General features: G+C 39.0%; 1 protein-coding gene across 9 annotated transcripts in view; it reads right to left on the bottom strand.

The window, feature by feature from the left end:
- ccdc24 (coiled-coil domain containing 24) overlaps positions 1-10,078 on the bottom strand; it is a 107,550-nt gene extending 97,472 nt beyond the window's left edge. For 2 of the 9 annotated variants that reach the window (XM_041208921.1, XM_041208915.1), the window contains exons 1-3: positions 10,014-10,060; positions 7,709-8,039; positions 4,934-5,195 (exon numbers count right to left, since the gene is read on the bottom strand). In XM_041208921.1, the coding sequence (XP_041064855.1) occupies positions 4,934-5,101 (168 nt within the window). In that variant the 5' untranslated portion in view covers positions 5,102-5,195; positions 7,709-8,039; positions 10,014-10,060. Of the gene's footprint in view, positions 1-4,933; positions 5,196-7,708; positions 8,040-9,651; positions 9,671-10,013 lie in introns of those variants that run through there. The other 7 variants (XM_041208926.1, XM_041208922.1, XM_041208919.1 and 4 more) reach the window with 6 other exon arrangements.
- Between the last annotated feature and the right edge of the window lie 4,051 nt (positions 10,079-14,129).

The following is a 14,129-nucleotide window of genomic DNA, read 5'->3' on the forward strand; positions in this document are numbered from 1 at the left end:
CTACCCCAGATATCCTTTGACTCCCTTTCTAGTCAAGAATCTATCTACCTCTGCCTTAAAAATATTCAATGAACCTGCCTCCACCGCTCCTTGGTGAAGAGAGTTCCAAAGACTAAGAGAAAAAAATTTCTTTTCATCTCAGTCTTGAATGGGAGGCCCCTTCTTTTTAAAAAGTGTCCCCTAGTTCTAGTCTCTCCCACAAGGGGAAAACTTCCTTTCAACATCCACTTTGTCAAGTCCCCTCAGAATCTTATATAGCTCAATAACATCACCTCTCATTCTTCTAAACTCCAATTAATACAGGCCCAGCCTATTCAACCTTTCCTCATAAAATAACACCCCATCCCAGGTATCAGTCGAGTGGACATGCTCTGCAATTTTTACGGAGTCGGGCCAAGTTTTTAAAAAAAGAGTCATGGTTCATGACTCCTTATAGGAGTCATGAGCCCTAGTCTGCATGAGGGTTTCTTTTAAAAGGTAAGTTCAAAAGGTCTCCATCATGCCCTGTATGCCAAGCTCTGCCCTTCCACCCACATCCTCAGGCCCCACATGCCCTCATTCCAAGTTCTGCCTTTCCACCTACACTCTGTATTCCTCAATCCCCCTATGCCAAGCCCGGGCATCCCATGCCCATTGACCCAGAGTACACTTTCTAGAACCAATGAACATCATAGCGTATAGTGATATGTGTGAAAAAAAGGTTTAGAAAAAACATGATCCATTGATAACTTTCTCCTATGCTTGAAAAAAAAAGTCTGGATCAAGTTAATAAAATTATCATTCAGGCCCTTTGAAGTTTTCAAAACCACAAACCCTTGAAGCCACTTAATTTGTGTCAGCAAACATTGTGAAATTGATTGCAGATATCAGAGAGCCTGAGCTGACAATCAAACAATGTTTCCTCTGGTCACAAATTGACACTTTCATTAGTTTGATCCAGACTTCTTTTTCAAGCATAGAAGGAAGTTATCAATGGATTACAGTTTTTCCAATTTTTTTTTTATTTACACATACCACTTTACACTATGGTATTCATTAGTTCTAGAAAGCGTACAGTGGGTCATTGGGCATGGAAGCGCCAGAGCTTTGCATAGGGGACATAGGGAGTGGGTGGAAGTGCAGAACTTGGTATAGGGGGCATGAGGAGACATATGGGTTGGGTGGAATGGCAGGGCTTGGCACAGGAAGCATGAGGGGAAAAGGGATTGGGTAGGGGCCTGAGGTGGCATGGATGGGGCATGGGGAGTGTTTGAAGGGTGAAGAGGTGTGAGCGGTAAGGGCCTTTGTGCTTTTCTCATTGGGGCAGAATCCTACGCCACTGACGTGGGCCTTCTACACAGCCTGACACTGTACAAGGCAGCCCTTGTGGCTACGTCTGCACTTCTTTCTGGGTCAGCTGGTCCGACTCCAGCCCACACCCGGCCTCCACCTTTGCAGGCACTTTCTCCTGAGGTGGGCAAGTCAAGCCAGGAATTTTCCCAATTCCCCCTACCTGCGTTGTGGATGAAAGTCCAGGCCATTGGTCAGATGTCCAAAAGCTTGATCAAAGACTGTCAAATCCTTTAAGTTCAGCCAATGCAACACAATTTTCATCAAATGCACAAATAAAACAAAATCTTTTAAAAGTTGAGACATCTTCAGTATTAACAAGCTTGAAATGACACAATCACAAACCATTACAGGGCTTGACAGAGTAGGTGCTGAGAATCTGATCCACTAGCTGGACAGTCCAGAACCAGGGAGTCATAGGATAAGAGTTTAGTCATTTCAGATTGAGGCCAGGAGAAATTTCTTTACTCAGTTTGTGAACCTTTGAAATTTGCTACCGCAGAAGGTGTGGATATTCAATCATTGAATATATTCAAGACAGATCAAGAGATTGCTTGACATTAAGGGAACGATGGGATATGGAAACAGGGTGCAAAAGCGGAACGGGGTAGATGATCAGCCATGATCAATTAAATAGCAGAGCAGGCTTGAGTTTGAGGGCCATGTGAACTACTCCTGCTCATATTTCTTAGGCTTCTATTAAAAAAGAACATATAAATAAACAGGCAATCAAATCAGGAGTGATTTGCCTAAGTCAAGTCCTAATTGCACAAGTCTAAAGAGAAAATCCACAATCATTTGCCAGCTTTTCAGTATAACAAGGAAGCAATCTTCAGCATGTCGATCATCAGTGTGCTTACATCCTGTGCAATTATAATATTTAACTTCAATCTCACAAAAGGCAGAAATGCCTCAGGAACATGTTATTTAGATTACAAGAATGTGAATAACTTCAGGAAAGGAATCATTAAACTACTGTAAACCACAGATGACTGAAGGAATGAACTATTCCAAACTCTCGCGCTTTTCTAGGATATGTTCCAGGAGTTGCTAAATTAGAATAAAGCTTTAAAAATTAAGATCACAGCAGTTTTTACCTGTCAGCAGTGTGGGGGAGAAAAGGGCATGTGTTAAATTGAACACAGCATTGCTCCTGTTGGAGGAAACACTCCTTCCTGAACACAGATGGGAAAAGTTCCACAGCGCCTGGTGAAATCAGTCAGCTCCATGCATGTTCACCAATATTAACAGGGGAATTAAGGGAGGCAAGATGGCATGGGTCAAAAGCTATAAAACCCTTTGCCAAAAATGTATTTCCCCCTGTGATAGAGATCTTGAATCCATGAAAAAATTTAATTCTATTTTTTCTTGCAATGCCATGAGTATCATAGTGTAAGGGTTGTGGCTGTAGACTAGCAAGTCAAGAAGCCAAATGGCTCAAATGCCACCTTGGTAATTCAATAAATCTGATAATTTATGGCGTGATGTCAGAAGAAAATGTCAAATCCAACAAGTTCACTCATCCTTCAGGGAAAAATGTACCACTGAGTCTTTCCTTTGTGATACCAGTCCCATGTTATGCGATTGCCCCACCTCATCCTGAACACACACCCCATTTTCTACCACTCCCACTCATTCAAGATTATGCAATGAAGCCTAAGGTCCTCTCAGCCACTTTCCTTGCTCCACTCACTGGTGTTACTGATGAGGCTGTGTTTGTCTATAAAAGCATTGCTGTTTGTGGAACTTTGCTATGCAAGAATTGGTGGTCACATGTCCTACATAACAACAGTGTCTACAATTCAAAAATCCTTCAGTCGCTGTAAAGCATTTTGGGGACATCTGATGGTCATGAAAGGTGCTATTTAAATGCAAGTCTTTCTTCCTTTAGGTGTCAGAAAGTAGAATTCAGGTCTATCATGTGTAAGATATTAGCATTAACCTTTTCTATTGATAAAACACAGGCAAGGATATTATCTGGCTTTAAAACATGATTATTTTTGAAGAAACGCAATATTCTACCAGTTATGCAATATGGAAGAAACTTAACAAGGAGGGGCTAGCAGCATCCCAAAAGGGATTAGGAACAAATTAAAATGAACGTATTCCACATTGTGCTGGGCATTGATTTTCCAAAATATTAGCAAATTTACCATGGCATTGTTTGTAGGTAAACTGTTAACCGTGACCCTAATTCTTGTTTAACATTTTTTCTCCCCTCCACAAATACCCCTTCAGTTAGGCATACAAATATAAAAAATACTTTTTCTTAGCATTGCATCCCATGGTCAATTTGTAGTTCTTCCTGAACCTGTTGTCGCTGCTCCACTTCTCAAGAAAGTTCCCATTGTCAAGTCTCCAATGACCAACACCTAAGAACATGTGGTCATTTGATATGATGATGGCCAGCTTAAAAGCTGCCCCAGAAACATCAGCTCCTCAAAGGTTTTTGCTTGTTTTTCCCCCTCCCCCCACAGCCCAGTTATTTGCAAATGTTTTACCTACTATAATTCCACAGCAGGATCTCACAATTCTCTTGCATAGAATTTCTTCACAAAAGCTGGAATTTCACTGTCCTTTGCCACCTGATTATCACAATGCACTATGCAGACAAGAGCAATTGAAAAACTACAACTTCTACAGTGCATTTCTTTCACATACAATTTGCCCAGTGCAGCTGTTAATCTCCAACACCCAAACCAGATGAAACTTCCAAGTCAAACCTAGGCTCCAGGTTGAAGGGTAACCCTGTGAGATGAAACATTCCTAACATTAAGTAGCCAACTTTGAGTGTGTTCAGTGATTATTTTTCTGAATTTTGTAATTATCCACATTTGGAAATATTCCTTCTAGCTGCATAAACTGAGTTATTTGCTGAAAAATAGAGACTGAACTACTCAGTTTTCACCTGACAACTTATTCATTTCAATTCCTCTGGGTTTAATTGGGCATTTGTTCAGCAACCTACAGGTCGGTGGTTATTTCAGCAAATTATGACATTTCTTTCTCGACAAACAAGCAGTACTTTAGAAGTGCGAAGCCTCTGAGGTCACGGTTTCAGATATAATACTTTTGATGAGGCTAACACAATTGAGGTGTGTCAGACACCTTTACATTGATTTTATACTTTTCCTTTTAGCTGAGCAAAGAGACCCAGTTTATAAACGATCCGAACAGGTGGATCTTAGCTTCTGACCACATTAATTTGCATGTCCCCTCTGGTGAGTGGGTCAATAATCTGAGGACATAGCTTTAAAATCACCAGCAAGGATCTCGAGGGAAGATGAGGAGAATGCTTTTCATTAAGGGTTGCCAGGACCTAGAACGCCCTACTTGAATCGGTGGTGGAAACCGATTCCATAAATAATTGTAAAAGGGAGTTGCACAGGTACTTGAGGATGAGAAACTGACAGGGTTAATGACAAAAAGCATGTCTGCCTAAGCACAACTACTCTTTCAAAGAACCAGCATAAGCATTCAGGCCTAATGGCCCCCTTCCAAACCATAAGCTTCTGTGAATTTACATCAGAAATACCTGATCAGATCAGTCAAGTACATTTTTACCAGAGTTATGGCACTGATAGATAAAACTGATCTTCCTCACCTCTGCATGCAAGTCCAGGCTGAAGTCCACTGCAGTTGTTCCCAGAATCTCCCTGATTTCATTTGTCTCACTTGAAGGGACACATTCCTCTATTAGTTTCCATAGTGATGATGGTTGCTCATAGTTATCAGGAAATATATTGTCTCCTTCCTCACAGTTCAGATTCATAGCTGTGTGCCAAATCCAGAGGCATTAGAATTGGGAGAGGATTGTTCCTTTTGAAAATTCAGTGAAATTCGCCAATGATTTTCCTTTGTAGATTCTATGTTGGAAATAGTCAGAAGGATACACACTTCAATGATAGCCAATGTATTGAAAAATATCCTAGTAGTTTCTGTTCAAAAGGTTGTTCATAGTAGTAGAGGAAGAAAGTGACAGGGGAAGAGTGGGGCCCGTGACAGAGGAGGGAGGGACATAATAGTGCAAAAAAAAGAGTATGTCAGAAAGTGCATTATCCTGAGAGAGAAGGTTTATTAAGCTGAGAGAAATGTTTTTTTTCTTATTGGAATTAAGTTAACGTTGTTTCTAAAGTTGAATTATGAAGCAGCCTTCCAATCATCTCAACTGATTATCACTTACGTTGACAGAAAGCAGAACCATTCCATTTACAATCTAACATTTGACAGATCCTCTCAATGCACATAGTGAGCCATACTTCATATTCAACTCCCTGTAATGCTAAAACTTAAGTGCATAGTTCACAGTTTGCCAAATGTTAAACAAATACCCAAAAGCTACTCATTAACAATTTTCACAGAATAAAAGACAAGATTGAACAATTCAATTCCCAAAGCACCAATCACAATATATTAAAAATGATATTTGTAATTGTAATTGAAGCTCATGATGGTGCGGTCAGTGTTCAATTGGACAAAAAAAATTGGGTCAAGGACAGAAAATAGCAAGTCATGATGATTGGTTATTTTTCAGACTGGAGGATAGACAGTGATATCCTCCAGAGATCTGTGCCAGGATCACTGCTTCTTTTGCTATATATAAATAACTTGGTTCTTGGAATACGGAGTAGAATTTCAAAATTTGTCAATGATACCAAACTTGGAGGAGTGGCAAACAGTGAAAATGATACAAATCACCTGCAACATGACATATGATGGGTTAGCAGAATGGGTAGGCAAGTGGTAGATGGAGCTTAATACAGAGAAGTCCAAGGTAATGGATTGTGGCAGAAAGGACAGGGAGAGGCAATATAGATTTAATGGCATAGTTCTAAACAGTGAAGGGACAGAGGGACCGAGGGGTGTAATGGGTATCAATCTTTGAAGGTGGCAGGATAAACTGTTCCAAGAGAGAGGTCAGCAAAGCATAGAAGCATTGAGTACAAAGGCAGAGAAGTTATGCTGAATCTTTATAAAGCTCTGGTTAGGCCACAGCTGGGGTGCTGCATCCAGTTCTCATCACACTATAGGAAGGATGTGAGGGTCCTTGAAAGGTTGCAGAAGAGATTTACCAGAGTTGTTCCAGGGATTGGAGGGAGGGGTTTAGTTACAAGGTTAGATCGGAAAAGCTGGGCTGGTTCTCCTTGGAGCAAAGATGATTGAAGGGAGATTTGATAGAAGTGTACAAGATGACAAGTTTGAACAAGGTAGACAAGGAAGAACTGTTCCCATTGGCAATAGTACAAAGACTAGGGTGCACAGGTTTTAGGTTTTGGACAGAAGATGTAGGAGGATAAGAAGTGGTAACGAGTGATAAGAAACTTGCTGCCCACAAGGGTGGTGGAAGCAGAGACGATCAATAACTTTGAAAGGAAGTTGGATGGGCACTTTAAGGCAATAAACTTTCAGGGCTACAGGGATTGAACACAGGAATGGGACTGACTGGATTGCTCTGAGGAGAGCAGTCATGGACTCAATGGACCAAATAGCCTCCTTCTGTGCCATAAATGACTATGTCATGAAGCTATTAACATATATATTATTGAAAAATATTTTTCTTTTAAAATAAAGGTTTAGTTTGTGGGTGTGTCTTAATTGGATTAAAGCCAGCTAGTCTGGATACTTTGATGTGTACTAGTTTTGATATGTAAGAGAGATAGAGTGTATTTGCATTTTTTGAATAGAGCATTCAAGAAGTGGAGTAAAAACTGACATCTGTCTAGCAGATATCAAGCAATATGTTTATATTACTAATAAAATTGGTACTATGAAAGGAGATTTTTTGTTAGAAGAAGCTGGTAATACAATGAGAATTTACATTCAATGGGTAGCGGTAGGTATAACCTCAGCAGTTTTCAGGTGTGCAGGGCACAAGCAACGTAACATCAAAGCTGCTGTGAGCCTACCACCGTCTCGACAGGATTTAAAGTGAAAAGAACCTCCTTTTGAATTAGTAAGGTGAAAATGCTTTGCTTGGCTTTTGGTTAAGTCTATGGGTTGCGGTTGCCTTAATGGAGATTAGTTTGGGAATTTGTTAAAATTTGTAGCCTATTGTAGGTATATTTTAACCTGCATAAATTAATAAAATGTTTCATTTAGTTTAATGTAAAGAGTCAAGAACTGGTGATCTGATTCCTGAATTTGGAGTTACATATCAAACATAACACTTAAAATTATAGATTATGACAGTTGTTTAAAGTTTCCCTCAGGGATTTTTAAATAATTCAGCTACATCAACTACATCGGTCATAACTCTAAATGGCTCTGATCTTATATCCTTACATGGCACAAACATGTTATAAAAATCTGAAGCCTAATTCATTATTAGCAACACAACGGAGGGGGTGGGGGGCATTATGTTAGGTTATAAAAATCATACATTATATACTTTTGCAGGCACCCGCTTTTCCAGACAGAAGTCTACTTCTGATTCTCTATCCCCTTTCTTTCAGAGACCGTGTTCTTTCCCGAGGCAATTCTTTCCCAGCACCTTAACTTCTCATTTTCCTCGCTGGTCTTAAAAGCTTCAAGATTGCTCTCTTCAACTCCTTTTGTCCCTTTCGGGCAATGTTCTTCATTGGCAGCTCTCATTCCAGTGGCAACTCCCATCGACACAAAGTGTGGCTTCCCAACTCCATCCATCAATTTTCAGTAGCCTCTTTATCTTCAGCGGGTTGCGGTGAGCCGGAGCCCAACCCAGCTTTATATTCCTATTTATTTTATTTTTAACATTAAAAAATGCATTCAGAGCTTATCAAAAGTCAGCCTTCTTTACATGTCACATTGACCACATGATATCATGTACATGCATGTATGTGCATGTGCGTTGCATACTAATAGTTATATTACCATAGCAACTACCAAAATATTTAACCATTGGTGTCATGTATTTTTCGGCTCAAGTGAGTTACTGGAGTAGTAAGCAATGATAATTTAGTAGTTTTTGTGGCTCTCACAATGCATGTTTTTACTAAAGTGGCCCGTACTTGAAAAATAAAGACAACAACTACCTCAAGGTGTTTTTTTTTGTCTTTGCCCTACTGTTCAGTCTCCACTTTTTGTGCATGCCCTATAAAGTGCCAGGTGTCACTCAGCATTAAGCAGCTTTATGAAAATGCAAGTTGTTTTTAACCCTTTTGAGTTTGTTAATGCAATCATATTATCAAATATAGAAATTAAATGCAAAGTGGAACAAAAAAAAGTTAAATTAATTGTTTAGAAGCCTGCAGCTTTAAGATGTAAATTGGATAAATATATTGTCCCACAGCATTTAACGAGTCTTCAGCCACTTGTCTTTAAGAATACGTTAACACTATGCAGATTTTGCTATTGCTGAGGGCTTTTTTCTTATTTGTTCATGGGAGGTGAAGATCACTAGCAAGGTCAGCATTTGTTGCCCATGAGAAGGTGGCAGTGAGCTGCCTTCTTGAACCACTACAATCTGTGTGGTACACCCAAAATGCTGTGGGGCAGGGAGTTCCAGGTCTTTGATCCAGCGACAATAAAAGGAACAGTGATACAGTTTCAAGTCAGGATGGTGTGCATGTTTAAGTGTTCGCTGTCAAAGTTTTAGCACTAATTTCACTAATCTCAACACACTTTCACAGCCTGGATCACTAAAATCACAATGTCAGTCAATGTAAGTTACCAAAATTGTAAGCCATAGGAGTTATTAGTCAAATATTTTTTCCATCTAATGCAAATACAAGTATTCGCATGGTGAGCGCATCATTGATTGAATCTCTCAGCATTAGCTAAGATAGCAATATCTACCTCAATTGGTGTCTCAGCATACCATAATTAAACACCAATATAAGCTTATTAGGCTAATACATGTATTAAGCAAAATATCACAGTTTTAATACAATGCCAGATACATGGGAAAAATTAACTTTTACTGATTACAATCATGAGAATACATCATGACCGTCAACAAAGTTTATTGTCTACACCTTTGTATGTAGGGTTTCCTGAAAAGAGTGGCATCATCAATAAACCACAGGCTTGGCCTAAATAGCCAAGTGGTTATAATACTGGGTTTGTAACCCCAAGGTCAAGAGTTCAAATCTCACAATGGCAAACTATGAAACAATGTAACTTCATCTGAAACAGATGGAAATAGGTTTGTACTCAGAAGAGTTACCAAACAAAATATCAATAAACCACAGGCAGTATCAATCTAATAGGAGTTTAAACAAAAGTAACGAGAAGGTTCTAGTTCGTTTAAATGAAATTACAAAGCAAATAAGGAATTAATACAAAATAAAATCAAGTTTTATGATCATATGTAGACTCCTTAAATGATAAACTCAAGCTGCTTACTTTCATCTTTTTACTTAGCTGTTTTATCTCTTTATACGGAGTTCCAGGGTTATTGAAATAGCCCCAAACCCGCCTCGCCAAATGGACATGGTGCAAACACATGTGGATTATTCTCCAACCATTTCCCCTCCCGACTCTCTTCAAACAGCAGCTGCAGCCTTTAAAGGGTTGCAGTCCGCCTGTTCTCCCGCTGTTGACAGAGAGCCGGCTGCTATGGAAACACTAATAAAGCTGACCACTCCACAGGCCACTCCGCGACCACAGGAGTCCGAGACTGGCCGGAGAGGGGCTAAAACACAGAGAGTGAACCGTACTGACTGACTGACTTAACTAAAGCAATATCGTCCTCAGCCTGCACTCACCTCCCGCTCGGCCGCCCCGGATCTCTCTCTCCCGACACTAACCTAACCCCACCCTGGCCGTCGCCATCACAAACTCTCATCTCCAAGGCCCAGATCTCGCGAGAACAGCGCCTCTGAAAGCTGGATTTACAGTGTGACAACGCGAAATAAATGTCATCTTAAAGCGATACACAGCAGCAATCACCCGTGAAATCAAAGTGTCAATTCAAGGCGTTGTCAAAATTCTGTATTTTTTTTTTGGAATTAAAAAAGTTAGGTCTGCGATCACCAGGATAAACAATTAGATCAATTTCAGAGTTGTATTTTGTTTTCAGAACGTAATTGTTGCTTCCAATTCTTAATGTTACATGTTTGTTAATTTACAAAATCGGTTTACCCAAACATGCAACTGGAAAATGAAGATCTATTTCGTTCCAATGTCAGACTTGAAGTTTTCAATCTATAAACGATAACTCTTAAATCAGTTCCTTTCATACCAAGGAATATGTTTGAATTTTAAAAAATGCAATATTGCCGGTTACAGAACTCAGTAAGAGGAAAACACTTTTGACAATAGACATCTGTCTACTTGGTATTACACTTCAAGCTTTTCTCCAACCCTGTTTAAAGGATGAGATACAGTTTCCATCAATATGCCATATCCTCTGAAATTCTAGTATGCTCTGAATGACGATAGTATGCTTTAGGATTAATAATTATTTTAAGATATTTTGCATTAGACGTCACGCAATTTGGGCATAATGCCCTCATGTGCTCTAAAAAATAACATAAAAGCCAGGTTGTTTTGTTCTAGGCTCAATCTCGAAAACACGTTTATTTACAACAATTTGCATCGCAAAAAAAAGGATGACGCAAGGTACTAACGATAGAAATATTTAGAAAAGAACAAAGACTAAATTCAGGTTGTAGGTGTTGAAAAATATCTTCTTTAAGCATTATTCTCACATATCCCAATAATGATGCTTATATTTGAGTGGGCTGATATGCTGGCCTGACACCACGGAGTACAGATGTTACCTTAATCAGGGAACAAACTGCTGCCCAACGGGTCTTTGAGTTTTTCTTGTAAAAGGGAGTACATATGATACAGCATGTAAAACTATATATGAAGTTATGTGCACGATCTCCCAATTTTCCATTTGGAAAGATCAACCTCAGGTCAACCAAGGGAACTGCAATTAAGAAAAGAGCCAACAGTCTGCAAAATAGATTCCAGTCTTAGAATGCTTGAAGCACAGAGCTGTCAATCAAGTCAAATCACTAAAGACTGTTCACATTGGCCAGTTCCTTTGAAGAAGCCTCTGATTCTTAATGGGCCAGTAATCATAATTATTAATATTTTTTTCCATTTGAATCGATGGTAGCAGCTCCATCATTGTCTGCAGACATGTTTGCTAAGTAAAATCTGAAACAATTTTTTTGGAAATCTCATCTAGCATAACATCTCTTTCAAGGTTGAGCCAATATCTGACAACTGGTTGCAAAATTACTATTTCACATATATGACCATTTCAACAACTGGCAGCAGTAACTAAACGAGCTTGATCTGATTAGGTTTTGTTTACAGGAAATCACATCAATAGAGGCAGGCTGCTTTCCTTTGAAACTAATTGCAAACACCAGACAGCATTGCATATTTATTAAACTCAGTCCAAAAACATTGCTTTGAAAATGAAGCAACAAAGTTCTATTTAAAATATATAACAATCAGCCCAGCTTAATTTGAAAATAAAACACATAAACATAGTTGGAAGTAAGGGGGAGCTTTTTATTCATTGTATATTTTTGTAGCAAGTTAGAAACAAGTTCACTCATTTGTCTGATACTATGGATTAAATTTGGAAGTTGGCAAAACTGTAGCAGATGAAATTCAAAACAGTTAAATTGAAAGAAAATGCAAAACAAACCCATTCAGTGCAAGTGTTGAACTGGCTAGAAAAGAAGCTGAAAAACATTTGAAAGTGATATTGGACTCAAGACATAGCATTCCACTGAGTGCCAAGCAGCAAAAAGGAAGCTGACAAAATGCTAACTGATTATCAATCAGCAGAATACTAGTCTATGATTGTCATGCTGAAACTCTGCAGTACGTTGGACAGGCCTGACCTTGAATTAACCATTCAGTATTTATATATTCTGGCAAAATATGAGAATACTATGAGATTCAATCCTAGTATCAGATAATTTATGCGGATAAGCAAGGGAAATTTGAATTTCTTGGCATTAAAAAAAGGGAAGTGAGAAATCAATGACAAGGTCCTTACGATGTCTATAATACCCAACATGATGTGAGTAGATATGAAGGACCAGTTTAGTTCAAACAGTGCAAACATGAAACAGAATTGGGACTGACGTTTAAGCAGTGTCAACTTGGCTCATTTGTAGCACTCTTATAGTATGGAGACCAGAACTGTGCAGAATACTCGAAACATGGCCTGATCAATGTCCAATTCAAGCTTACTAACACCACTAATTTCAAAACAAAAACAGAAACAGAAATACCTGGAAAAACTCAGCAGGTCTGGCAGCATCGGCAAAGGAGAGCACAGGTGATGTTTCGAGTCCTCATGACCCTTCAATAGAACATCTAATTTCAAATTTTACACTTAAAAATAAATCCTGGTGCCTGGGATTTGAGATATCTCAGAACCACCATGCCATCAGTTAAATGGAGAGGCCTAATGCTGTCACTCTTGCATTTCTACTCTGCCCTCACTGTCATTGGACTTTTCATCTGGTAATATGGAGAATGAGGTAGCCAATTTGGACAGGTCCCTCAAACAGCAATGAAATAAATGGGCAGATAATCCGCAGAGGCACTCTTGCCTCTGAGTGGCAGAGATGTGCTTTCATGTTACCACTTCAGATATTTGAGCACATACTCCAGCGCACTACTGAGGGAGTGTTTTGCTGTTGAAGATGCTTCTTTCAAATGAGAGGTCAAATTAAAATGCTGCATGCCCTTTCGAGAGGACATAAAGTTCCCTGTGGAATCTTTGAAGAGCAGGGAAGTTCTCCCAATGTCCAGACCAACATTCAACCCTCAGGCAACACTTGAAACAGAGGAAGTAGGTGGCCTCAATGTTAAAGTGGATACTTGCCACAAAATTCATTTATTAAGTTGACTGTTGAGTGGAAATTTCTCAGGTGCCTTTTGAAATATTGGATCTTTTGTTTGGTGGCATTCCATACCACAAAGTAATAAATGAACCTTAATAGTGCATGATGTTATAACTAACCCGATATGATTTCACACAACTCATATCAAGGTACCAGAAGCAAACTGTGCAAGTGCTGTTATTCACTCAGATCAAAAAATACTGACAACTGTTAGGGTAAAAACTGGTGTTATTTCCTTCAGTTACAGTTTGCCTTGTGTTCTGATAGGGAAGTAATTAAGGGTATCTCAAGTGCAACCATTTCTATTAGCTATGACACCAAACAAGAAATTCCTTGGTATAACTGTTTCCTGTGTTTCCTATTTTTATTTCTGGCTTCTCAGCAATCTGAATTTTCTGTTCATTTTTACAATAAAATTACTGCAGTGTACATCTGGCTGTTCATTTACTGACTCTCTAGAAGAAGCATTAGCTGTGGGATATATGATTTGTTTTCAGTGTGACATTTAATTATTCAGTGCCTTATATGTATAGGATATTGAATTTAATTATATCAAAATACTTGTTCTGATTGGTGACAGCCTTGTGGAGCAGGCTCCAAAGGCTCTATGGTCTTCTCCTGCTCCTATTTCTTATGTTCTTCAGCTGGAAATCCCATTATGGAATAAAATCTGTAGCACCCTTTAAAAATCATCAAATATAAACTTCCATATGCACACATGTTCCCATAACCACACATGTTCCCACATCCATTCTTTTCCATATATAAAAACAATGAATGGAATGTGTTCAGTATTTTCAAAGAAAACACTTTCAGACTTTCAAGTATCCATATAATGCAAACGCAGATTAACACAAGAATTCATGTAAACTGCACATAGTTATGAAGCCCCAGTTCACCCCATCTGATATTGGAACTCACTTTTCAAAACTGCTTAGTACAGCCCTGTCTGAAGAAACAGCTCAGTATGTTTGAACTCCCCCTTCTGCCTCAATG

This window comes from Carcharodon carcharias, chromosome 16, assembly GCF_017639515.1.
Source record: "Carcharodon carcharias isolate sCarCar2 chromosome 16, sCarCar2.pri, whole genome shotgun sequence".
NCBI classification, from domain to species: Eukaryota; Metazoa; Chordata; class Chondrichthyes; order Lamniformes; family Lamnidae; genus Carcharodon; species Carcharodon carcharias.